Below are 27,380 nucleotides of genomic sequence, written 5' to 3' on the forward strand. Positions count from 1 at the left end.
TCACGCTTGCAGGATATGTGACTGTCCAGCAGCCTGTCATAAGCGGCACCAGAAACTGGGCATGGATTGAGTCCATAGAATCATAGAATTGTTTAAGTTGGAAAAGACCTTTAAGATCATCAAGTCCAACCATTAACCTAACACTGCCAAGTCCACCACTAAACCATGTCCCTAAGCACCACATCTACACATCTTTTAAATACTTCCAGGGATGGTGACTCAACCACTTCCCTGGGCAGCCTGTTCCAGTGCTTGACAACCCTTTCCGTGAAGAAATTTTTCCTAATATCTAGCCTAAACCTCCCCTGACGCAACTTGAGGCCATTTCCTCTCATCCTATCGCTACTTACCTGGGAGAAGAGACTGACACCCACCTCACTACAACCTCCTTTCAGGTAGTTGTAGAGAGCGATAAGGTCTCCCCTAACCTCCTTTTCTCCAGGCTAAACAACCCCAGTTCCCTCAGCCTCTCCGCATAAGACTTGGGCTCTAGACCCTTCACCAGCTTCGTTGTCCTTGTTTGGACACGCTCCAGCACCTCAACGTCTCTCTTGTAGTGAGAGGCCCAAAACTGAAGACAGTATTTGAGGTGTGGCCTCACCAGTGCTGAGTACAGGGGCACAATCACTTCCCTAGTCCTGCTGGCCACACTATTTCTGATACAAGCTAGGATGCCATTGGCCTTCTTGGCCACCTGGACACACTGCTGGCTCATATTCAGCCGGCTGTCAACCAACACTCCCAGGTCCTTCACTGCTGGACAGCTTTCCAGCCCCTCTTCCCCAAGCCTGTAGCGTTGCATGGGGTTGTTGTGACCCAAGTGCAGGACCTGACACTTAGCCTTGTTGAACCCCATACAACTGGCCTCAGCCCATCGATCCAGCCTGTCCAGGTCCCTCTGTAGAGCCTTCCTACCCTCAAGCAGATCAACACTGCTGCACAACTTGGTGTCATCTGAAAACTTACTGAGGGTGCACTTGATCCCCTCATCCAGATCATTGATAAAGATATTAAAGAGAACTGGCCCCAATACTGAGCCCTGGGGAACACCACTTGTGACTGGACGCCAACTGGATTTAACTCCATTCACCACAACTCTTTGGGCCTGGCCATCCAGCCAGGTTTTTTCCTAGCGAAGCATATGCCCGTCCAAGGCATGAACAGCCAGTTTCTACAGGAGAATGCTGTGGGAAACGGTGTCAAAGGCTTTACTAAAGTCTAGGTAGGCAACATCCACAGCCTTTCTCTCATCCACTAAGCAGTTCACCTTGTCATAAGGAGAGATCACGTTAGTCAAGCAGGACCTGCCTTTCATGACCCATGCTGACTGGGCCTGATCCCCTGGTTGTCCTGTACGTGCCACGTGATGGCACTCAAGATGATGTGCTCCATAACCTTCCCTGGCACCGAGGTCAGGCTGACAGGCCTGTAGTCCTCTGGATCCTCCTTCCAGCCCTTCTTGTAGATGGGCATCACATTTGCTAACCTCCAGTCAACTGGGACCTCCCCGGTTAGCCAGGACTGCTGATAAAGGATTGAAAGTGGCTTGGTGAGCACTTCCGCCAGCTCCCTCAGTACTCTTGGGTGGATCCCATCCGGCCCCATGGACTTGTGTGTGTCTAAGTGGTGTAGCAGGTCGCTAACCATTTCCCCTTGGATTATGGGGGCTTCATTCTGCTCCCCATCCCTGTCTTCCAGCTCAGGGGGCTTGGTACCCAGAGAACAACATGTAGTACTGGAGTAACATGCAGACACTTCATATTCACAGCATACACCTTTCTGAGCTGAAGGTGTGTTAAATCCACTGTGTTCAGTGTATGGTTGAGGGGCTATGCAGAGTGTTTGCTCAGTTCCTATATAGGAGTGCTGATATGTCCTGGATGTATTAGTCTCACAAGCCATGTGATGTAGCTGCCTGTTATGGGCTGTGTCAGATTGACTGTGTGTGCAATGTCTCATGCATATCACATATCATTCTGTCCGGATAATCTTGGACAGAAATACGGGAGCCAGCTCTTTTGAATTTCAAATATTAGACAGAGATGAATAAATAAATATCAAATTAAATGTTAAGAACCTAGTGAGGCTTAATAGCTGGATAAAGGATGGGTGCATGAGTTCTGATCTCTCTGTGCTGGAACAAATCAGAAGTAACGTCTTGGAGTAGAGAGAGCAACTCGTTTCTTTTAACTTTTGTCATGAAAACAGTAGATTTTTAGTCTAAACCAGTAGTCTGTGTTCCTCTAAAGTGAGTGGAGAGATCAAAACCTTCAGGGGCAATTTATCTTCTCCTGTTGCACCTATTGCAGGATGAGATAGGTCTCTCTCTGAATATGCCTTTCTCATTAATATTAGAAGGAACTTAAATATAGCTTAGAGAAGACCTCTAACTTTTTGACAGCTCAAATTAGGGAATATGAATCCCAGCTATTGATATCAACGTTTTAGATTATCTGCATATAGTTATTTAGTAGTGAATATCCATTCTAATCAAGTTGATGAACAGGCCTGTAGCATAAGATTCTCGGGAAGTGTAAACCTGTGTAACTGTGCACTCAGAGCAAATGTGATACTATGGTGCATAATGGATAGGGGAAAGAAGAATACGAAAAATGTTATAGTGCCATTATAAATCAGTGATTCCTTATAATGTGGAATGCTGTTGTGCAGTGCTTCTGAAAGGATCTTGCAGAATTGCAGTGCAAAGAAAGAAAATGAGAATGATCCTGTGCTTGAAAAAAACTTGCCCATGAAGGGAGTTTGAAAAGATTGGGACTGGTTACCAGGCAAAAGAGATAAATAACATAGCACATGAAAAATGTAAAAGGTAATGAAGAAGAAAGGAAGAAATAGCTACGAAGAGAGAGTAGGAAGAATACTTATGAATAAAACAGTAGGTGATCACTCTGAATTTATTGATTGACTTTCTATTTGATTGATCAATAGTTATTTAAGGATGCCTAGCAGGTCATTAAGATTGGATAATTCTGCATAAATTGATACATTAGGAGAAAATCCTGCCCTCAGTTGTGTGTATAAGTTTTCATTCAGTTCACAGGATTGCTCTGATGTAGCCAGGAGCCAGTGTCATCATCTTCTTTCCTGGTTAATACTTAAAATTCATACAGCTTGCAGAGTGGGTCATTTATTTGTGAGAAAACCTTGAAATATATCTGAATTTATTTACTGTACCAAAAAGGAGCTAATTTGATGAGCAACTTTGCCGTTAAGGTCAGTGTCAGTTGTGTTCAATTATATAGCTGTGGAGTAGTGGAGCCCATACTTTCTCTACAGCTGTAATGTGCCGTTTTCTATAGCTGTACCATGCTTTTCCTTATTGGTGCCTTTGAGTACTTGCTGCTGAGATAGTATCACTTTCTAAACTTAGGTGCAGAGATAACTTGCAACTGCCTATAAGCTTTGACTTCCTGACAATTACCTGAACTGCTACAGTATTCTCATGTGCAGAGCTTTCTTGATAAGACTCAGGGGTCAGGGATAGTCTTTTGTTTCATGTATGAATTTAGTCTGTTGATATTTTGGAGAATTTCTGTGGTAAAAATAAATCACGGGGAATTCTGGGGAAAATATTTTTCAAGGAAGTCTTGTATCAGGGTTTCTAATGGAATTGCTCAGGTTGCTGAAAAGAGTCTAAAACGCAATAATCTTTAAGGAAAATGGGGATTATTTTTCAGGAAATTCTGTTTTGAGTGAGAAAGCATTGTTTGGAGAAAAACTTGTTATTTTCCTGTAAGTGAACAAATAACATCAGTGCTACTTAGTTCTTTAAAGACTAAAAAGAAGAGCAGGAATGATCTATGTACGTTTCCTTGCCAACAGATGAAAATGTTCCACTGAAAATGCAAGAAAGCATGAGCAAACGTCATCACTTATTGCGGGGAGTGAGGGGAGTCTGGACTAAAAAAGTCTCAGTACAGTGTTGCTTATTTGTGGTGGTCTGAGAACTCCTAAGGGGCTATGAATATGGCAGTGCCTTCACTGGAAATCAGCTTTGCTCTGGGACAGTAGTTTCTGCAGAAAGCAACATTCTTGTGGACAGACCTACAGCTGCCGTAGGGAGCTAATTATTGCTAAGTTAAAGTAGTTGTTCCCAGTTACCCAAAGGTTATGTGCAAGCTATCTCATGGGCAAGAGCTCAGTGGTTCTGCTGGGTGGCTGGAGTCCTGTGTTGGACAAGCCTGGCTGCTAGTGGGGACTGATGACATTCCCAATGCACTGCTGCAGACCCATGTAAGGACTGTATTTTCACACAGAACCCTAGGTATCAGGAGAGGTACAATAATAATGATGAAACTCTTCAGAATGTGTGGCGTGAAGACTGCTGGCAGTACTGCTGTTATAGCACTAGTGGCCTAAGGATGTGAGACAAAGTTTACAGGGAGAGGTAGTATTTTTATGAGACTGCAATTGATAGAGTTAGAAGAGGGACAGATAAGCCTTTGGGCATACTCATGAGATCCTAAGGGACTTGAGGAAGGATTTGGTCTCTGAAAATTGTCCTTTCTTTTTTTTGCCCAGCTATAGATGTAGGTCTCATAAAATATGTTTCCTCCCCCTATTAATCTTGTTGTGTTTTCCTTGTGTAAACCCTTCAGTGTGTGGCTTTCCTCCCAGAGGTCATACCAGTCTAGTTCAGCATCCAGTTAACACTGTCCCCATTCCTCCCTTAAGCTTCTATCTCTGTCAGAGCTTGGAGACCCTCAGGGTAACTTCGGTGTTTTTGATTTGAACTGGCTGTAAGTCAGTGCAGAGATGTGTGGATGGGCGATCAATACCTATCTTGATTGGTTTTTATGTCTTTATTTTTTCTCTGGGATGGTGCAAACTCTGCTATCCCAACAGAGTGCATCAGAAGTCAATCTGAAATGTAGCTCGGAATTTCAGCACTTTCCATGGCAGTGACAAAGCTACTGGGCATGGAAGACTCCTTTGAGATTTAGAAGCTGATACCTGGTTTGAATTTGGGGATGATGCCTGTTTTCTCTAGCAGGCCAAACAAATGTCTTTGGAGATGAACACACTCAGATCTGCCTTTGGCTGGTGGTCTAACCTCATAAGGGCAAGGAATGACACCTGCAAGCTCTGATTGAAAAGGGCTGGCTGTTTGCTTCAGACTCTGCTCCATTCTACTTTAAATGGGAAGTTCTTTGTAGGATTAACCAGCAGGGCATGCTGAGAGGCAGTACAGTTTCCAAAGCCTCTAAAGAATGGGAACATGGGTGCCCCTTCCCTTTTCCACTCCCATGGCATAATTTATCAAGGTGTTTAACTGCAGGCTGAAATTCATAAGAGGGTCTTGTCTCTCTCCTGGCCCCTCCTGCCATTTCTCCTCTTGGGAAGCTTTCTTGGCAGCTTTCTATGCCATTTCATTTGTGACTCAGTCTCCTGGGAACGCTGGGAACTGCGCAGCTCTCTTGATTCCAGATTCTTTCAGGTCAGGTCGTGCTGGAACATATGACGGTCCCATGTCCAAAAAGCTAAGCTGCTTTGGTGGTTGCCGTTTTTTTTGAGGTTGATGTGATGAAGGAAGGAAGGAGTGTGAGGGGAGCTGAGAAGAGAGAGAAGGAGTCTTGGCTGTGGTTTATAATCCTCCTGAATGAGATGGGGTCTGTGGCATTGCCATTTAGGAGCAGGGGATGGTGGTTACTCACAGCTTGCACATGCAGCAGTGTGGGAGCAGCTGCAGTTCTTATAGATGGCAGGAATTCCATGTGGAAAGTGAAAAGTTTAAGTCAAAATGCTCTTCTTTGATACTGATCATGTGCCTGGCTCTCTTTCACCCTCTGAAGTAATTTTGCACTTACAAGACTTTTGCTTAATTCAGAGAGTTGCACAGCAGGGTAGCGTCTCAGCCTGCTCACTAGCATGAGTGAGAACGAGCAAGCCCTGAATTTCTCCAGATGTTGTGTGGTGCAGCTAAGTGGGACTCTTACAGTACACATCTGAATAATTCCTCTGGCTCAGAGGAGCAAACGCTTCTGCCAAAAGCTGTTGAACCAATTCAGTCTTCTTTTGCATCAGAAAGTTTCCTTAAAACATATGCAGATGTCAGTATTCACCCACAGTGATAGCTTCTTATAGAACCTATGGATAATACTGCCTTTTTTGGAAGCCCGGAGTCTCATCAGAGTGTGTCCAAAAATTTCAGCTGAAGTCATTTGATAGAAAATGGCTTTTGTAGAAAATGCCCTTTTTTAAAAAATCTGAATCAAATTCTGTTTTTATCAAAGTGGATATGTTTATGAGAAAATTTTTTTTCAGGCTCAGTAAAAAGAAAAATATTTATTATTTATAGCCGTAGAACTGGGGTGGGGGGACATTTCTCTTTGAGTTTTTATAGAGGGGAAAAAAAAGTTTTTAATTCTATAAGCTAAATATGTCTAAGCTTAGCTCAGAGAAGTGGTTTATTGCTGTTACCGGTTGTAACTGTGGTTGTTTAGGAAAACTTGGAAGTGCTTATGTTTAGTAGGACATGAGTGTATGTTTCAAGTTTATGGGGTATTTAAAGCTAGGCTAAATGAGCATATTTGCTGAATCGAAGTCAGTTATCAGGTGAATAGACTTCAACCAGCAGCCACAGCTGAGATTATGCCAATTCATATGGATTCCTGACCTCAGTTCTCAAGCTGTCAATTTAATAACTTAAATAAGTAGCAAATTTCCCCAGGAATAAAGAAAACGATTTTTTTTTTTAAAATGTGAAACTTCTCGGCAGTGAAACAAGATAGGAGAGGAGAAATTAAACTTTGATTTCCTGGTCTAGAGCCTTCTCTTTATTTTCATAGTAGCTAAATACACCATGTTCAAATATAAATTTCTTTCCTCCATTTTTTAACTAGGAGCCAAAGGTCTTAACAGAAATCAATCCATGCAATTTATTTTTAACTTCACCCTGCTTAGCTACGATTGATTTTTATCTTTGCGATCGATGGTAGAGAAAACGGCTTGGCGGGACAATGGAGCACTCTCCAACTTGTAGGGTTTGGTCTTTGAGTCTTTTATTGAAGAAATCATTAAAAGCTTATTATGAAACTAATAGGATGAAGATGTTTAAATGATGAACATGATTACACCTGTTTTACTGGTGAATAATGCCTGCTACAGCTGATCTTCTCTTGCCTCTGTTTAAAATGCTGGACAGCACTCCAGTGGGGGAAATTAATCCATACAGATGAAAGAAAGTGCATCCCAGGTGCTAGTTAAAAGCTCTTCTTAAAGCAAGATAGGCAGTAAGTAGCTAGCTACTTTCCTATTCACTGCTGGGTGCTTGTCATCCATTTCTAACACTGTTTCATCTTTGCTGTGCCAAATATCAGATTTGGAACTTGAACCTAAATATCTGTTGATAAAAAATGATTAACATTTTCCTTTATTTATTTATTTATATTTATTTTGTTTCTAGACCTTTTTGTGCTGTACTTTCTTTTATCACTCTCTCCCCTCTCCTCATGTTGTCTGATTTATCAGCAGCATCTGCAGCTGAAGATGTAAAGGATTACCTTGCCTCATATGTTTCCTCTGAAATCCTTCAAAAGAAGATTTAATGTGTACAGTTATGCTCCTCTCTTAAGCTGGTTTCTGTGTGGGTAATGTGCATTTGCAGCTCTAACGTGGCTTGTGTTTTGGTGTAACTGTGCACATTTTCTGCAGGAGTTGCTTTTAAAACAAATCAAATATTTTCACTCAAGATTACTCTGTCCTATAGCTGTGCCATCATAGCGCTGAGGAGAGAAGGAATTAAACAGGGACTAGGTCAGTATAATAAATGCTCCTTTGTCTTAGCAAATGTTCACTGGTGGGTCTGACACTCTAAAAAGTGCACGTTTTCAAAGCCTGCTGAATTTACCAGGCACCTTGAGGGTGCTTTGCACACAGAAACACTAATCCGTATGTCTCTGCAGCATAGAGAGACATATCTCCTCACACTCAGGTAATTGCATATTGCTTTAATGACTCTGCAGAAGGTATGATATTAATGAAAACCACAGGGAGACAATTCAGACTAGATGGTACCTGTCATGATGTGATTTATGCTGGGGCAGTGGAGAACCTCAGTACACAGAAATATCTGGAAGATGGTTTGTCCTGGCCATGGTGGATAATCAAGAAGGAAAAACATTACACTAGGCTTGTGCAGATGTGTTCTTCCTCATCTTCTGCATCTCTCATAACTGGCATTGGGGTTAGGTTTGGGAGAGGAGGCACAACTTTTCAATCCTCCTGCTGGCAAACCTGTGCAAGGCCTAGACGGTAGCTGCCTCTGAAGAACACCAAAATCCCTTGCTAAAGGTGTGAGTGGAGCAGCCTGCCTGCTTAACTTGTCATCACTCCTCCATGCTTTAATTCACAACTTGATTTAGGAGATTTTATGCCCACAAGAAGGAGAAAGGGTAACTAAGGTTAAAGCAGCAAGGAGGAATGCCAGGGCACCCTGTGGAGGTGGAGAACACAGATCCAGGATGCTGTTACAATACTCATACAGTGTTTCTCAACTTTTGACTTCTACCAACTCATTTTATGTTACTGGGAAAGAGGGAACTCTACAAGCAAAGGAAGTCACCCCAGGAAGAAAGTGAGGGTTTTTTTGGAAATAACATCAAAAGATTTACTATCAACAAGGAAGTTTAAAATTCAGTTCTGTAAGGGACTGAGTCACCATTTACTATGCTTGAAGTGGGACATAAATTACAGGAAGCACAAATGTCTAAACATGTCTGGTCATTGTGGGTTGATATGTGCTATTACCAATTCTCTTTTGCTTTGAACATTATCAACAGTGTAAAAAGTAGAAGACCTGTTCCAATAACTGTGCAGGACAAGCGATAGTTATCGTTGTAAACCACCCAGGCTGATAAACTATGTAGAAAAGAGCCATTAGCTTAGGAAGCATCTGCTGTCTGCACACTGTCACTGTTTATCCACCAAGGCTGTGCCTCTAATATATGGTGTTTCATTGTCAGCATCAGTGCATGTTCCTTTAGGCTTTCTGCGAGTTCTTTGAGCAGCAGGAGGCAGGTAGGGTCTTGCTTAGCCCAGGCTCATTTCAGAGATTTAGTAGTTCCATGTTTCCTACAGCAATACCTGCCTTACATTGGAAATTATGGGTCCCAGGATCAGCTAGCCAGGAAGATGAGAAGGAAGCCTGGTACACTGTGGTTTGCAGTTCCTGACATCATCTAGGGTGTCTTTATATTCTGGGAGTACATAATTCATTCTGCTTGCTTTCCAAACTCTTTTACACATGTGTTTTTTTTGCAGAACATCTATCTTTTTATTGCAGAACATCAAACTCTTTTACACATGTGGTTTTTTTGGTTAAGCAGAACATCTATCTAAATTTTTAAAAAAAGGAAGAAAGAAAAAAAAAAAACCCAAACAACCAAAACCTGTCCTTAAAGATTCATATTAGATCATTACCATGAGAAATGGCTTTATGTGTTTCTAGGCATGTCACAGAAATTATTGAGATGAATGGATTCCATGGCAGATTTTCTATAATTCTCTGCATCCTTGTGAAATATTTGTTGTCTTCTATGTTTGATGCGCTCTGTCCCATTGCAGGTCAGGAGGGGGGATGAGCCAGCATACTGAAACTTTCAGGGCTTTTAAAGAGAAACTTCTCATGTTTCTATTCTTAAGTGTCAACTGATGTAAGTGAGACCAGACTTTTGTCTTGTAACCAAATGTGGAAGTATTAAAGAAAAGTAGTAGATCATGAAAGGAGGGAAGAAGAAAGAACACAGGTTAGGAAAGACAGATGTGTTTAACGACAAACACATTTGTCCAAAGGAATCATTTCCACTGGCCAGAAGCCCAATTAAACACATAAAATAGAAATCCAGAAAAACAGATTAACGATCCAGTCATTAGCAAAGGAGGAGGAAAAAGACAAACCCAGCTAATTCTGTACTGAGCATGACAGATGAGCTCACAGCAAATAATTGGGTGACATTCATCAAATGTGAACTAAAAGGAGGCATTAGAGGGCAAAACGCTATCATAATCTCTGGGATTTACAGTGTTGGAGAGTTTGCTCATAGGAAAAGGAAAAGTTCATCAAAATAAATTAAGTTGGGCCTTCCAAAATTCATTCTCTACCGCAGTGCTTGCCAAAACTTTATTGAAGGCTTGATCATTTTTTGGAACTGTTATAACTGTGCATGTAAATCATGCAAAGATGAGGTCCTGGCTGGGACAAGCTTCACACAACTCCTGCCAACAGAATTGTGGGTGGCTTCATATTACCTGGCTCAGAAAGACCACAGACCACAAAGATTTCTATTTCCATACCTTTGTCAAGGTGACCTAGTCCAGGTAGAGGACTGAAAGGGAGTTTAGCTAATGCATAGTGAACTTGAACAGCGTTTCAATCCTACCTTTCTGCCTTAAAAACCAGACAAACAAGCAAACAAACAAAAAATCCAAACCAAAAAACCTCCAGGTACCAGTTTGCAGTGGCATAAAACCAAAAAACCTATGCAAAATCTTTTGAGTGTGGCGGACTTGGAGTAGATCTTGTCCTGGCACAGATGGGGGAATTTAATCACGCCTTGATATTTCTGCCACTCTATTTTCATGTGATTAATTTGAAGATTGTTGGACTGTTCCCAATGTTAATTACTCATCACAGCATTTAGAAAGTAAATATTCATGTCTGCAACTTAAAGAAGAGTTGATGACCATATCTCAGCCCATCAGAAGTGGTGGATATTGAACCCAGGGTCCTTACCAAGTAGTCATTGGACACATTCAGTCCTATCTGGACTCTGCTACAAATAATGATCTGGTGCTGAAATAATGAGTGGTGTAAAATGAGTTCACGTGGCACCGTTATATCATTTGAGAATTTGGATCTTCCACGGGAGGTCAGAAATATCACCAAGAGAAGAGCGAATATTTAAATATTCCCTGTGCTATTTAGGTATTATAACCTAGAATTGTGGGATCCTTTGGGCAATGCTTGTAGAGAGAGATACAATTACTGCAATTGCAATAATTGCAATCTCTCAATTACATGGAGAGATACAATTACTGCAAACATGAATTTTTGCCTTTGAGTTGGACTGAGCATGAATCACCTGCATAGTCTGTTCTCTTCTGTGAAAACTTGATTTTGATGTGATAGTATTAGATGGGAAAGATATCCTTCAGAAATAACACTCACAGCTCTTTCATCATCCTCATAACTGGAGAGCAGGATCCCGAAATTCTACTGTGCCAGTCCACAATGCACTTTACATGAAGTGAGAGTCAAGTGACTCCTGTTCTCTCCCTTTCTTTGCCACTGTCTTGTTTTGAGACCGTAAGCAAATAGCTTTAGATTTTCATGACTGTGTTTCCCCTTGACTTTAGCTATATGTTGTCTGCATAGAGTTTGTTTGCTGCGATATGGGTCATTTTTCTGCCTTCTTATGCAGTGTGTGGTATAATGGTGGTTGTCTTTTTCTTTCAGGAGCACTAAATGCAGCTGTGATAACATTAAACGTAAAAATGGCAAAAAAGCAGAAGGGCAAGTCTCAGTGCAGAAGCCTGTCCTATTTCTAAACCTTCTTTTCTTTCTAGTTCTTCAAACTGTCAATAGAAAAGCCTTATCTTGAGTTGATTAGATATCAAATTTCATGACCAGTAATATCGTGTCCTTGAATGACAGCTTCTCTAGGGAAGAAAGCCACTATCTAGAGGTGATATCATTACTGAGAATATAATTGATGCCACAGCAATATTCCATGTAAGCTCATTCTGAAATATCACTGTCAGATAAAAGGGAGTATATCTAGGAGAGAATCTAGGACCTTTCTGTTAGCTTTATTGGAAACTTAAGAAGCCAACAAATGACATTCCATATAATAGGGAAGTGCTTTGTGTATTGTTTTATCTTAAAAACCTACAAGACTGCCAAAACAGCAGAATATAGAAAATTCATCGATGTAAGCCTTGTTGTAGCCAGGCCTGAAATGGTGCCAGAAAGAACACCCACAGCAAGAGTAAGTGACTAGTGACAGGTTTAAAATCCCATATTTTACCAGTTATCAGGGCTAGATCTCATTGATGCGTGGCATTTATGTGTAGCCTTTACAACTCATCCAGTCCATAAAACCACAGATTTGGATGTCTATCAGTTCCCCCCCACATCCTTGTTCAGAGACAGTATGATTTTGGAGAAACCAGTTTTATAGTGACAAAGAGCATCTAAGAGATTAGCTCCAGCTTTCCAAGAGCACATTAATTGCATTTACTGTTTGCATTAAACAGCGCTAGTATAGGTCTCTCCTGTTAGTCAGTGTAAAAGGTTGTTGGAAGACAACCCTGGCCCCAAGGGACTTATAGTGCAAACAGACAAGGCTGAGAAGCAGCAGAGAAAAAAGGTATGATCTCCTTTTACAGGAGAAGAATAGAAGCACAGAGGCTTTAAATGACTTGCCTAAAGTAGTTGTGCTGGAACCATGTGATTAAACCAGATCATCTTCTTTCTTCCACTCAAGACCTTAAACGTCATACCCACTTTTCCCTTTTTCCTGAGATGTTAAAATCATGCTGGATTTGAAGCATGGGAGACAAAATGGAAAGTTCAATAGCACAGCTTAAATAAATAATGCTCCAGCCCTCTCAAGTCTGGTATTTCTTTGGAGTTATACAGATGCTTTTAGGGACAGGTGTGCAGGTCATAGAAAAGATATCTAAAAGAAAGGTTGTCAAACCCTCTTAGAAGTGTCAGCATAGGGTGTCTTGGAAGGGTCGTCACTCACTTTCTTTGGTGTTTCCACAGGTGACAGCTGGTGGAAGAGCAAATTACTATGTGTCATACAGACGGGAGCCTTTTGCACAGATTAAATTGCCCAAATACTCTCTTCCTAAGGTGAGTGCACCATTTATGAACACAGACATGTAATATCTTGAATAGCACAGCCTACCCAGTGGTGAAGCATCTCAGTGAGGTTCCTCTCTAGGAAGCTCCATTTGTTGTGCTACTTGAATGATCTTTCTTAAATACGGATTTGGGATCTTTACCTCTCCTTGCCTTTGATTAGTGAGCATTTCAGGAAGAACAGTTTATTTTTTCCTCTGTAAAGAGCAAATGGTAATGAACAGGTACCTCAGAAAATAGAGCTCAAACCAAATTCTCCTTGACCAATCTTCTATGAACACCTTTTCCCAGTCCTACTCTGTTCTCTATTAATGATTTCTCTGTAAGCCTGGCTCTGACTGAGAGTCCTGGAGAACGGTTAGGATGCTGAGCACTACTGCAGTCTCCATACAATGAGAGAAGCACAGCGTATAGTAGCTCCACTGTCCCCATCCTATGGCTGGACGTTGCCAAGAAATCATGGAGGTGGAGCTGGCTCCCTAAAAGTTGTGCCTTATCAATGCTTTGGACACACAGAACCACTGTGTGGTGCTGCTTAGGAGATGACTGAGACGGCCTAAGATTAACACTGACCGGCAAAGCTGGGAGGGAGGGAGACTTCTCATACAACTGTGCCTGGATTTACCTTCTTAGGCTGTAGCTTTCTACCAGATCAAATGCTGCAAGCCTCAGCAAGGAGAATATGTCCCTGGAATTAGACTCAAATTCCGTAGTGTGGACATTGCTTGGGATTGTGTAGAACAGAAGGGACCAACCATTCCAGTGTCTTGGCTAGATACAAGTTTCTGGGTAGCCTAATGGGCAGCTGAGACCACTGCTGCTCTCTGGAGCCTCAGAAAGGCTGTTGAGGCTACTGTCATAGAGAGCTGATAATCGACAATAAAGGCCTTCCCCTTCCTTCCACAAGTGACAATTTTGGTGGGTTAATTATAAGATAGTTGGCTAGATTCACTTTGTGGGCTGGATCTACCCTTCTGATTGCCTATGGGATATCTGCAGTCTAGCAGATAATGGCATATTGGCTTTAACTTGTACCTGAAAACTTAATAGTTGTAAGAAATTTGCATCTCAAACTCCCAGCATTGCACCACCTCAACTTCTTCCCATTTGGGTTGATCACAGTCCACAGTGTATTGACACCTGCATAGCACAGATATAGTTTATTTTGTTTGTCATTCCATGGTGGTGGCGTGGGACTCAGAATGTCTGACCACACACCAACTATTGGAAACCCTGCTGCCATTTTTCAGGAGAAAAACATTATTTATGCTCCCACCTTATAGATTGGCCTTGAAAGCTGCCCCTCATTAAAAAGACAAGTGGGCAGAGAGGATGACTGTCCTATGATTGTCCTGCTTTATTGATTGATGCTGTCACAGGTTGCTGGCCTGTTATAAGACAGATTTGTTGGTGGCCCTGGTTTGGAATTGGTACATAGTATAAAATCAGGGATACTTTTGTCATTTAAAAATCAAAAGTACTTTTAAGCTAGATGTCATGGCAAAGTCTTCTAGCCATGTAAAGAAGGCTTGTTTGTGCTGCCCTTAGTCACTAGAACATTTTTGCTGTACAGTAATAACTATCCTGTCAGCTGTAGATTAATGAACTCTGCTGGAGTTGTACACATGTGAGGCTGGCAATAGGGTAATGCAACATTTCAACTGCAACTGGTCAAAATGGACTGAAGTCATTGGGTGTTTTGCTTTATTTTCACACTGCTGGAATAGGTTAGGTATGTACTTAATCTTTAAGGAATTAGAGTTGTTGGGCAAGAACAAACTTCCTGATATAGTCTTCTTTCATTGAGGGAAGAGGCAAATCTCCCACTGATTGCACTCACTGGGGCAGAATTAGGCCCTCAAATGTTTTTTCTCCCCATCCCATGCTGATAGGCTATGTTAGGTCTATTAGAAATAGCCACATCTAATCAACCCCAACTTTTCATCTAGATATCTCACACAGAAGATTAAGTTGCCTCCTAGGCAGGGTGGAAATGTTGAGCTGTTCTTCCCCCAGATATTCTTCCCAAAAATCAGGTCACTCCTTCCTTTGGGAGGCTTCCAGAATTATGGTTTCTTGATGCAGAAGCAGTGCAAGAAATTAATCAAGGCTCCTTGGCACCCTGGGGAAATTTTAAATAGATACAAATAGATAAATTAAGTCCCACATAACCACAGTGATTTTGCTTCTAGCTGAACCAGTGTTGGTTTGTTCAACAACGGTGGCAAGGATGAAGTGCGTCAATACTCCTCACCACCCTGGAAATAATTTCCATGAACCTGCTTTAAAAGAGTACTGAGAAAATGCACTGTCAAATCTCTTTGATATTAAAACTAAATGGGGAAACCCTTGCTGGACCTTCATATCTTGGTCAGCAGCAGAAATCCAACAAAGGTTAGTGGGTGGATTATTTGATAGCCTGTACATAGTGGGATAATAGATCTCAAGACAAACTCTCAATATAAAAGTATGTTATTAAAAATCACTACCAGCATTAGCTCAAACTGATCTCTATGCCTCAGCTTCAAATAAATGTAAACTCCCATTTTTTTTTAAACTGTTTTTTTACCAGTTGGAAGCACAAGCCAGTTAGTTCAGCATGTGGATGGAAATTGTCACTGCTTTTAGCCTGGTGCTACACCACTCTTAGTAACTATGAGGACTCCAGGCTCCAAGGTTGTGACTCTTCCATGAGTCATAAAGCTGACTTTCAAATTTATAAATAAAAAATGAAACTGGATGAAATTCCTTGAAGCTACCAAAAATGAAGAAAGCAAAAACCCTTCGCCCAGTTGGTGATCATTAAAAAAATGAAATGCAGAAAAGTCACAATGGTGGTAATTTATTGGCTTGCTCTAACAGAAAATTGTTTAACATACCTATAGTTCAAGCTCCATCTCCATTCTTTCATAAGTCATGGTAATTATTATATATCCCAAAGGGCAAAGAAATACAGATATCCTCAGTAATAGGCCTTTTGTCTTCTTTTAACAGGACATGCATATTATCAGCACAGATGAGAATCAGGTGTTTGCAGCTGTTCAAGAGTGGAACCAGAACGATACGTACAACCTGTATATCTCAGACACCCGAGGGGTGTACTTCACCCTGGCCTTGGAAAACGTGAAAAGCAGTCGAGGACTGGAGGGGAATATCATCATTGACCTTTATGAGGTATGCAGTAAAGGTCATCCTACAAAGAACAGCAACTGCTTGCTAGTTCAAGCGAGTGTAAATGTCTTACCAGCCTTCCAGGATCTTCATTTGTTTTGGGATCAGCCCAAAGGCATTTACTGGGTTTGATGCTGAGCTGACTCATGTGGGAATAGATGCAGTGCATTCTGCTATAGGTGTGACAACTAATTTCTTTTAAGTCAATCACTGCTTAGCTATGTGGCATTTCCAAAAGGGAAAACCATTATCTCTCTCATCCTAATGTGGACGTCTAGAGAAGGACTCAAAATACTGGTTTTCCCCTTGAACAGCTAGAGACACCTGCTCACAAGTAGGGAATATGGATTCCACCTTTGTGAGCTCTGAGCAATTTATGAATTATAAGCAAAAGTTTGTAGGTGCCATTTGCCCAGAGATAACAGCTGGATAACTTCTACCGTGAATCATCTTCCATTCTCATTCTTCTGCCAGGCCTTTCAGCCTTGGCCAGCAGCAGTCCATTCAGAGCAGTTGTTCCAGTTCCTGGTTTCTTCAGAGCATTCTGGTTTTGGCTTGTCATAACTTGTTGGATGGAAGATCTGCTGAGATTCAGGGCTCAGTGCTTTGCCAGCAACAAACAACTAATGGGTAATACTAACAGTAATGGTTGCAGGCTGACTTGGGAAAGTTCTACTGTTATGTGGAGAAATGTGTTTGCAGTTACATATAGAAGCTAGGATTATACATTTATTTATTTCAGCCAGAATAATGTCCATTTAACAACATAATCAATTTATTTATAAAAATACAGGTAGTTTGAGGCAATGAGAGAAAACTCAAAAATAATACATGGATCAGTATAAAGGACAAGATTTACATTTTATTTTCACCTAGTTAAATACATTTTCTTGCCTCTGAAAAAAGATGTATTTCTTTATTGCGATGAACCAGCTAAAATAAACATGCATCATCTCCCATTCCTTGGCAAACTCTGTATTCCCCAGCTGTGTATCATAGACTTTTTACTGTTAAATGCTGACAGAGATTTTCACAGAGTCATTCAAAGGGCAGTGTCACTCAGGGGACTTTAGAGCAGAAGGATTTGCAGCCTGGCTGTTGCCACGAAGTTGCAGATTTGCTGCAAGTTCCTTCTTCCTGTCTGTCTTTCACAGCTGTGCAACAGAGACCAGACTCAACGCAAAATCTTCTTGGGGAGATTATGACAGGAGCATATTCTGCTAGAATGAGTTCTGTTGACAAAAATCAAAACATTTGAAACAGCTGGGTTGATTTTGACAGAATTTGAGAGTGGAAGGAAAGTGAAGAAATCAAGTTTGCAAAACATCAGTGTTTCAGCATATTCAGGTGTCGTGAATGAGTGATTTAGATCACTTAAAAAATCACCATCAAAGGTTTTAGCAAAAGTGGTTTTAATATGATTTATAAAAGTGCGACTTAACAAAGTTTGATGGCAAAGTTCACTCTATTAATTACTGCATGGAAGAAACATACACCGGAAAATTGGGTTACACTCAAGTTAAAATGATTCACAGAGAGACCGAGGATACAAAAGGGTATGGAGGACCCTCCTGTTGAGTCACGAAGTTCAGAATAGACCCCCTTGCGTTCTAAACTCCTGATGGAGCTTAGGTGCGGCTAGGTCCAATCTTTGTCTCAGATTTGTACAATGGTTTAAGTCTAATGGAAGGAAGATAAGGAGTAAGGAAGACCCTCCCGTTGAGTCATGAGGTTCAGAGTAGACCCCCTTGCTTTCTAAATGCCTGATGGAGTTTAAGTGCAGCTAGGTCCAATCTTAGTCTCAGACCTGGACAACAGTTTACGTCTAAGGGATTATGTATTCAAAATTTACCAATTCAGCATGCAATCAAAGTTACGAAGACAAAATCAAAGTTACCATACTACAAGGTTGTGTGCGATATCAGTCACTTACCAAAGATCTGCTGTTGGTAAAAGGTCTCTCTGTCTCAAGAAGCAACCTTGGGAGGTGTCCCAGCTCAAGGGGAGATCACCACCATGCAGCCATGCTGCCTAGCAGGGAGAGCTCAGAGAAGGCTCACTTTGGCTGTCATATTTATGGGATAAAGTGCTTGGCTCGTAGTCAAATTACATGCAGTAGGAAAGATATGCATGAGGCTCCTTATACCCACAACTTTCTTTGGTTTTTGATAAATGAGTCTTGGAAAAGCCACCCGCTATTCATGTGTCCATCGCATGATTGGTGTTCCAGGCTCATATGCATCGATGCTCACTGTGCCACTCCGCTTCTTTGTGGGTTCTCAGAGAACAGATCAGAAGCAGAGGCGTTCTTGGCCCGTCCATGGCTCAGGCATTACCTCCTTTGGAGCCTGTACCAAACTACTGCTAGTTTGGTTAAGAGGTTGAGTGCATCTCTCACACTCCACTGTGTGACTACATCAGGATTTCTATCTTTTGTGTAAAAGGAAAAAAAAGACCAACACAAAAAGATCCCACACTGCTGCTGATGTGACCTGCAGTCTCCCATGTTTTGGCAGTCTGGGGAGGGAGTGGGGCAGACCACATTCCCAGGGTCACAGAGCTCATGTGTGACACAGTGCATGCTGTACCTTCAAGCCCACCCTGTCTGCAAGCACTCAAGGAAATCCAGAAGTGGGCTGTTTCCTAGGGACTTGCTCTGTGAACATCCTTTTCTTTTTCTTCTAGAGAGACTGCACAAGGCCTTTCAGCTGTGCAGGCATCATTAAGACGTACTTGTAATGCCATTCACAGTCTTCTAAGGCTGGACTGAGATTACTTTATTGCTTTTTCAGAAACCTTCCACTCCTGAGAGTGCTCGGATGGGCCTTACTTTTGGCCTGTTCTTCCGATGTATTTTTTCATCTCTCTCCATTTTTCCTAGGTAGCAGGGATCAAAGGCATATTCCTGGCTAACAGGAAGATAGATGACCAAATCAAGACTTTCATTACCTACAACAAGGGCAGAGACTGGCATTTGCTGCAGGCACCGGACACCGATCTTAGAGGGGATCCTATAGTTTGCCAGCTGGTGAGTGGCAGACCTTTTCCAAAGCACAATTGACTCCTTCAGAGCTGCTTATTTTAGTCACTGGGTTAACAAAACATCCAGTGAAATTGGGTAGGAGAAATTCTTGCCAGTCAGAGAACTGCAGAGTCCAGGTGCTCCAAAACGGGGCACAGTTTACAGACAAGAACTTCGGGTTGGGCTTACTGCCGTAATTCAACACCATTCAGTGAACAGCCATTTTACAGTAGGCTGTAGCCCCTGTATTTCAAAGGAGTGGTATTTCTCTGAAGTTTTACTGGTTAATGTCTCTCCCTGTGTTTATTCTCTTGACCTGATGAGTGTTAATTGAATTAAGTAGATTTCTTTTTCTATAGCTTCATAGATTTTAAGGGAAAATTCTGACCACCTTTCTTGACCTTTTTTATGGAACTTAAGTCAGAATAAGAAAGTTTCTGGGAAAAAGTGCTCTAGATCAGATTGTTGGTAAAAACAAATGCATACATGCTTGCTTGTAATGCAGTGTTCCTGCTTCTCTTGCCCTCAGCTACTTTTATGGTGCTTATTCAGAAAATGAACATATGCTTCTATTTGTAACAGTTCTAAGAGCAGAGGAGTCATTTTCAGAAGGATCAGAGCATCTTTGTGCAGTCGCCAAGGGTTCCTCTGATATTTAACTTATTGCATATTAAAGCTTCTGCCTTTTGTTTGTTTCCTTTCAACAGCCCTTTTGCTCATTGCACTTACATCTGCAACTCTCAGAGAATCCATATACTTCAGGAAGCATTTCCAGCAAAGAGACAGCTCCTGGGCTGCTGGTTGCAACAGGTAAGAACATAAGTGCTTCTTACCATTCACCCATTCCTCAGTGGGAGCCTGAGAATATATGAGATGTTTCCTGTTAGTGGAAAAGCTTTCAGGTCTGTTTCAGCAAGTGCTGAGCTAATTCACATTAACTCCCATTTGCTGTGGGCTAGAAGGTGTGTGGCTCCTGACTTCAAAAAAGGTAATGCCTGTCAGGTATTTGTTGCTCTGCAATAATCCATTTGTAGATCTAAAACCAGGGATGTTTCTGGCTACTGCTGCAGCTTGAGAACCTGCAGAACCTACTGCAGAACCTGAGAGACAGGTTCCCGTCATGACATTTATATCTCAACAAGGGAAACAACATGTGATGTCCAGTTCACTGATCCAGGCCAAACGGTGTGTGATAATTTAGTTTAAACCTCCAGATCTTCCTATGCCGGTCACAAGCGGTGTCCCCCAGGGCTCTGTGCTGGGGCCAGCCCTGTTTAATATCTTTATCAATGATCTGGACGAAGGAATCGAGTGCAGCCTCAGTAAGTTTGCAGATGACACCAAATTGTGCGGGAGTGTTGATCTGCTTGAGGGGAGGAAGACTCTACAGAGGGACCTGGACCGGCTGGATCGATGGGCTGAGGTCAATTGTATGGGGTTCAACAAGGCTAAGTGTCAGGTCCTGCACTTGGGCCACAGCAACCCCATGCAACGCTACAGGCTTGGGGAAGAGTGGCTGGAAAGCTGCCCAGCAGAGAAGGACCTGGGAGTGTTGGTTGACAGCCGGCTGAATATGAGCCAGCAGTGTGTCCAGGTGGCCAAGAAGGCCAATGGCATCCTGGCTTGTATCAGGAATAGTGTGGCCAGCAGGACTAGGGAAGTGATCGTGCCCCTGTGCTCAGCACTGGTGAGGCCGCACCTCGAATACTGTCTTCAGTTTTGGGCCCCTCACTACAAGAGAGACGTTGAGGTGCTGGAGCGTGTCCAAACAAGGACAACGAAGCTGGTGGAGGGTCTAGAGCACAAGTCTTATGAGGAGCATCTGAGGGAACTGGGGTTGTTTAGTCTGGAGAAAAGGAGGCTGAGGGGAGACCTTATCGCTCTCTACAACTACCTGAAAGGAGGTTGTAGTGAGGTGGGTGTCAGTCTCTTCTCCCAGGTAACAAGTGATAGGACAAGAGGAAATGGCCTCAAGTTGCGCCAGGGGAGGTTTAGACTGAATATTAGGAAATGTTACTTCACTGAAAGGGTTGTCAATCATTGGAACAGGCTGCCCAGGGAAGTGGTTGAGTCGCCATCCCTGGAAGTATTTAAAAGACGTTTGGATGAGGTTATAGGGACATGGTATAGTGGTGGTGTTGGTAGCGTTAGGTTTACTGTTGGACTTGATGATTTTAAAGGTCTTTTCCAACCTACATGATTCTGTGATTCTATGCATAGCCAAGCTGAGTCATCACTCCTGGCAGGTCACACTTGCTACATGGATGCTTAGGAGCAGGCCCTACTGATGATGCTGTGATTGCAGAGCCTTTTTTCTTTGACCTTTTAGGAAGCAAATAGAGGCAGCAGGACAGTGAGATTCTAGGCATTGATCTAAATTGTTAGTAAATGAGGTTCTTTTCAAGCTGCCAGTGCATGGGATGAATGCTTTCCCAGCCTAACAATTAACCTTTAAAAGGCAGAATATAATTTCTGCCTTACTGCTTTGTACAATAAAAAGCTTAACCTGTTGGGAATATACACAGCTGTTTCCACTAACCAGTTTCACAACAGGAACATCTCACCATGTTGGCGAATGTGTTCCAGGATAAGCATTGCAACTTACTCTCACAGGCACTGGCTGCTCAAACTCTCTGTGTCTTACTCTTTGATTTACAGTGGTACATTTCCAGCAATGATGGGAAACTCGGACTCTTGATGTGAGGGCAGAGGTTAGATTCTTGCAAAGGGAAGAATTATGTTTTAGTATCTAATTGTACAGCTGCCAAATCCTCTTGACTTGTTTGGGAGTTAGTTACGTTTGGTGGGGTTTGAATCCGTGTTTGGGGCTGAAAGAAACTAGATGGAGAGAATGAAGAAAATAATGGAGCAGGTTTGCACAGAAAAACAGACAGATAGAAGTGATAGCAACAGAATCTCACCTTTTTACTCTCTTTCCTTGTCACAATCTGGAAATCCTTGTTTGGAAAGTTGGTTTTCCAGTTTTGATATTTAAAATACGATGATACAAAACTTACACTTCTGCCTTTAAGTCAGTTTCTAATTCTTGAGGACTTCTACTCATGACACTGGGCTAGACAGACCTTTGGACTGACACAGTAGATTTATCCTCGTGAACCTGGATGTCCCTATAGACTGTTCTTCTACATGGTTGCCCATAGCAGGTTTTTCTTGTACCTTCATGGTGCCAGTCCTGTTTAGTATCTTTATCAATGATCTGGACGAAGGGATCAAGTGCACCCTCAGTAAGTTTGCAGACAACACCAAGTTGTGCAGCAGTGTTGATCTGCTTGGGGGTAGGAAGGCTCTACAGAGGGACCTGGACAGGCTGGATTGATGAGCTGGGGCCAATTGTATGGGGTTCAACAAGGCTAAGTGTCGGGTCCTGCACTTGGGCCACAGCAACCCCATGCAACGCTACAGGCTTGGGGAAGAGTGGCTGGAAAGCTACCCAGCAGAGAAGGACCTGGGAGTGCTGGTCGACAGCCGGCTGAATATGAGCCAGCAGTGTGCCCAGGTGGCCAAGAAAGCCAATGACATCCTGGCTTGTATCAAAAATAGCGTGGCCAGCAGGACTAGGGAAGTGATCGTGCCCCTGTGCTCAGCACTGGTGAGGCCGCACCTCAAATACTGTCTTCAGTTTTGGGCCCCTCACTACAAGAGAGACATTGAGGTGCTGGAGCGTGTCCAAACAAGGACAACGAAGCTGGTGAAGGGTCTAGAGCACAAGTCTTATGAGGAGCGTCTGAGGGAACTGGGGTTGTTTAGTCTGGAGAAAAGGAGGCTCAGGGGAGACCTTATGGCTCTCTACAACTACCTGAAAGGAGGTTGTAGAGAGGTGGGTGTTGGTCTCTTCTCCCATGTAACAAGTGATAGGACGAGAGGAAATGGCCTCAAGTTGCGCCAGGGGAGGTTTAGACTGGATATTAGGAAATGTTACTTCACTGAAAGGGTTATGAAGCATTGGAACAAGCTGCCCAGGGAAGTGGTTGAGTCGCCATCCCTGGAAGTATTTAAAAGACGTTTGGTTGAGGTGCTTAGGGACATGGTGTAGTGGTGGTGTTGGTAGTGTTAGGTTTACTGTTGGACTTGATGATCTTAAAGGTCTTTTCCAACCTATATGATTCTGTGATTCTGTGATTCATCTAAAGCAGTTGGTCATTCTTGCTGGTGTCAGGGAATAAGATTAGGTAGATGGACAGTGTGACATTTCCTACATCCTGAGCACTGATGCAAAAGCCTTTCTTGAATTGTCCTGCCTCCCTGAGCCAGAAATTTTATTTTTTGAAACAGCGTTGTCACAACAATGTGGCTAGTTGGATTCCATGATGGTGACAGGAGCGTGTCAACCCACATCTGGGTTTTAATTTCTCATTTTCCAGCATTAAATGTCAGAAATTCAATTAACATTTTCATTAGTGTGTTTTTATTATGCTCTTGTTGATGCTACAGATGTGTAAGAGTGCCACATCTCCCTTTGCTATTTTTGAAGAAAAAATATTAGTTCTCCCTTCCTTCCATGGAAATTACACCTGCTTTAAAAACAGTCTCATTTGGAAGGTATAAGAGTGGCTCACTGGGTAAAGCTTTGAATAAAGAAGTCATGGGTTTGACCACAATATGGTGGTTGTGGTAGCTTTTCCCTGAGCCACTGGGTGCTTTGGGAAGTGGGGAGGTGAGAAAAAATTAATTTAGAACAGACCTGCATTGTTCAGTCAGCCTGATACTTGTGGAAATTTAAACTCTGGAAGCAGAAGCAAGATGCTGACCTCAGGGCAGTGTGGCGAATAAGCTAATAAGGTCTACTCAGAGCACATGCAAGTTTTTATGATTTTGGGCATCTCTTTCTTGCAACTATTGGTGGATGCTCAGAGGTTCCAAAGGGCTGGGGGTCTAGTCCAAGTGCATTATTTATTCTGTATTAAGATGTATCACTGTAATATTTGAGGTTCGCTCTGCCATCTCAGATGAGGGATCTTGGAAAAAACACTGTTTCAAGCTCTGAGGTAGTGTCTCCAAATGGTGTTGGGCTGTGCTTTCTCTATATATCGTTGTGGTCGATGTTTCAGCTTTTCTTTACATTGCTTTGATGCGTGGCATATCCCTTCCCTAACGCATGGTGAAGGCAGAGTAGTTCACCCTATAAGGCTGTCAGCAGAACAGTTTCCATCATAATGGAAATTACAAGATTAAAATTAAGAACTGTACCAGGTAACCAGTAGGTTTAAACTCACTATTTGGCACAGCTAGGTCAACAAGAATGATCAATATTGCCTAGAATGCTGCTTGGTCTGGTCTCTACCTCTCTGCTGCAAAGTCATTTGACCCACCTGAATTCTCTGAACCGTTTCTGCCCCCAGGTGAGGTTCATACCTAAACAAACAAGATTTCCTTCAAGTGGAACTTATATTTCATTACATCACACTCCTCATTAATTGCAAACGGTTAGGAAACCTAGGAAGAAGCTTTGTTTATTTGACTGCAGGTTCTAAGATCAGTTATGTGCTTGAGCATTTTGACAGAATCTTGAGTAGGCTTTCTAGCCCCATAATCATGGGCTTCAGTGGGGTCTGGGTTTCACCTCTAAACTCAGCCATATGAGTAACTTCCCTTTGGATGCTTTCCTTTACACAAGAAGTAGACACAGAGGTAATTGCCTTACCCTTGACGACGACTGGCAGATCACAGAGATGCAACTCACCAGCCAGAGCACAAAGAGTACAAGTTCAGAGGAAAATGTGTACGGAATGAAATATCTGGTAGCCAGGGACAGCGGCCACTATTCTGCTGCCATTCTGATGATTTGTGTGCACCAAACGGGCGTGTGGTTTCATACACAGTTTTTCAAGTATGTAGGTCCTTGGCTAGAATAAGCCTGCCTTTAGTGGCTTGCAGTTATGTGCAATGCTATCTGTTGGGAAAATAAGCTGATAATACTGTTTCTCCCCGATGTCAATTTTCAAATGGCACAGCTCTTGTAAATGAATCTTGCCACCTGACCATGGTGTTGTTTTTAGATGAGAATAGAATCAAGAACAGCAAAGAAGCACTGGTCAGGCCAAGTACTTTTGGTTTCCTGTAAAAATGCAGTTCTGTTTTCATCCATACAAGAATGTCTGACATTCTTGCTTGTGTTGCAGGCAATATTGGCTCTGAGCTTTCCTACACTGACGTTGGTGTGTTCATCTCTTCTGATGGTGGAAATTCCTGGAGACAGGTATGTTTTGCAGAGCGAAGGATAGCATGGAGCCTTTTGCTATTGTTCTTTCCTGAGCCTTTCCCTTCCCAGTGGAGTGGAACACTCATGCAGTACCTGATTTGTTTGCAGATCTTCGAGGAGGAATACAATGTGTGGTTCCTGGACTGGGGAGGGGCACTAGTGGCCATGAAACACACGTCAGTGCCCATCCGGCACATGTGGTAAGGAAACTTGTTACTTTGAGAAGGTTTCCTGATGGGGATAAGCTGACAGCGGTGCTAATATCTCTTGCATGACCTGGTCAACGTCTGCTAGTGTCTACAAAATGAGGAAATGAGATCATTCTTATCTGTGTTTTACCATCATTTTGGTTTTGTTGGTTAATATAATGATTATTGTACCATTTTATAAATATAATGGCTATATACATAATCACACACATATGAATTACTCTTTGCACTAGTCATACTATGAGACTTCAGGTGGGGTTTCTTTCCCACAGACACATATATACAGAGTAAGAAGCCATCCTTTGTGCTTCAGGTATTTCTGAGAGGATGTATCCCTCACTTCTGCTTTTTGTTTACAGAATTTGGTATTAAACTGGTAAGACAGATAAAGGGAGGGAGAGAGGAGGGCAGTAGGTGTTGATAAGGACAACAGAGATATGTTGCTAATGTTTCTGTCTCCCATAGGATGCCACTATCAATTTCCAGAGATACAGTGGTGGCAAGGGAATAGAGTTGGAGGTGGAATAGGGCAAAATGATTTCTCAGTTGAAGATACTGTTTTGCTATAAATGGGTTATAACAGTCTAAGCACTAAAGATACTGCTCAAAATTATCCTCTCCTTAGCCTTTGCCCCCTCACTCCTGCATCAGCTAAACATCGGAGAGAGGCATTCTGAAATTCAGAACTAACCTTGTTTACAGAAAAATGTGTGTATTAGCATCACCTTCAGTCTCTGGTCTTGAGTGAAAGAGGGGCATGGCTAATGGACTGACCTACCCAGCTTCTAATGTTGTTTACAAGTGAATTAGTTAGAAATAGCCTTCGGAGACAAGTTTTGTGTTCCTGTCTGCAAGATTGAGTCATCTCTCAGCTTGACAGTGCTAAGCGCATGTCTATCTGATACTCTTCATGCAGAACAGGAAATGTGGCCTTCAATCAAATAGAAAAAGAAAGCCATGGTGTTTGGCAGCAGTGATGAGGTGTTTTCCTGGTTTCAGCTGGGATAAAGTTAATTTTCTTCCTAGTAGCTGGTATAGTGCTGTGTTCTGGATTTCATATGAAAATAATGTTGATAACACGCTGATGTTTTCATTGTTGCTAAGCAGTGCTTATACTAGTCAAGGACTTTTCAGCTTCCCATGCTCTGCCAGGTGCACAAGAAGCTGGGAGGGGGCATAGCCAGGACAGCTGACCCAAACTGGCCGAAAGGCTATTCCATACCATATGATGTTTTGCTCAGTATATAAAATGGGGGGAGTTGGCTGGGGAGCAACAATTGCTGCTTGGGGACGGGCTGGGCATCAGTCAGTGGGTGGCGACAATTGCATTATGTTTCACTGGTTTTGTACATTCTTTTATTATTATTGTTGTTGTTGTTGTTGTTATTGTTTTCTCTTCCTCTGCTGTCCTATTAAACTGTCTTTATCTCAACCTATGGGTTTTACTTTTTTTCCCTATTCTCCCCCATCCCACCGAGGCTGGGGAGGGTGAGTGAGCAGCTGTGTGGTGCTTAGTTGCTGACTGGGGTTAAACCACGACAGGTGTTAAGGTCTTCTCTACCTAAGTCATTATTGTACAAAATCCTTCAGTTAAATTACAGTCATTCAGAAGCTGGAGACCTCAAGACGGGCTGTCTTTACCCATCACAAGCTAATGTTCCAGAGATGTACCTTAAGAACATTAATGACTACTTTTTTAATATGAAAAGCTTCTGGACTTTATATTCCTGTCCTGACAGATAACTCTGGGATGACTGCAACATAGATTTCTATTAAAGTTTGAATATGTTGCATTTGAGCGCATTTCTTTACCACCTGAGCTAAAGAAGTGACTGCTTTAGTTTTGGTGTGATAGTGGATTGTTAACCACAG

The 27,380-nt window shown here is 42.3% G+C and overlaps 1 protein-coding gene across 1 annotated transcript in view; it reads left to right on the forward strand.

The window, feature by feature from the left end:
• SORCS3 (sortilin related VPS10 domain containing receptor 3) overlaps positions 1-27,380 on the forward strand; it is a 320,923-nt gene that overhangs the window by 231,221 nt on the left and 62,322 nt on the right. Inside the window, exons 8-13 of the mRNA XM_072869960.1 lie at positions 12,788-12,877; positions 15,881-16,060; positions 18,939-19,085; positions 19,787-19,889; positions 25,220-25,296; positions 25,408-25,499. Coding sequence (XP_072726061.1) covers positions 12,788-12,877; positions 15,881-16,060; positions 18,939-19,085; positions 19,787-19,889; positions 25,220-25,296; positions 25,408-25,499 — 689 coding nt within the window. The remainder of the gene's footprint in view (positions 1-12,787; positions 12,878-15,880; positions 16,061-18,938; positions 19,086-19,786; positions 19,890-25,219; positions 25,297-25,407; positions 25,500-27,380) is intronic.

The sequence above is a fragment of the Ciconia boyciana genome, chromosome 8, assembly GCF_034638445.1.
Source record: "Ciconia boyciana chromosome 8, ASM3463844v1, whole genome shotgun sequence".
Classification (NCBI taxonomy): Eukaryota; Metazoa; Chordata; class Aves; order Ciconiiformes; family Ciconiidae; genus Ciconia; species Ciconia boyciana.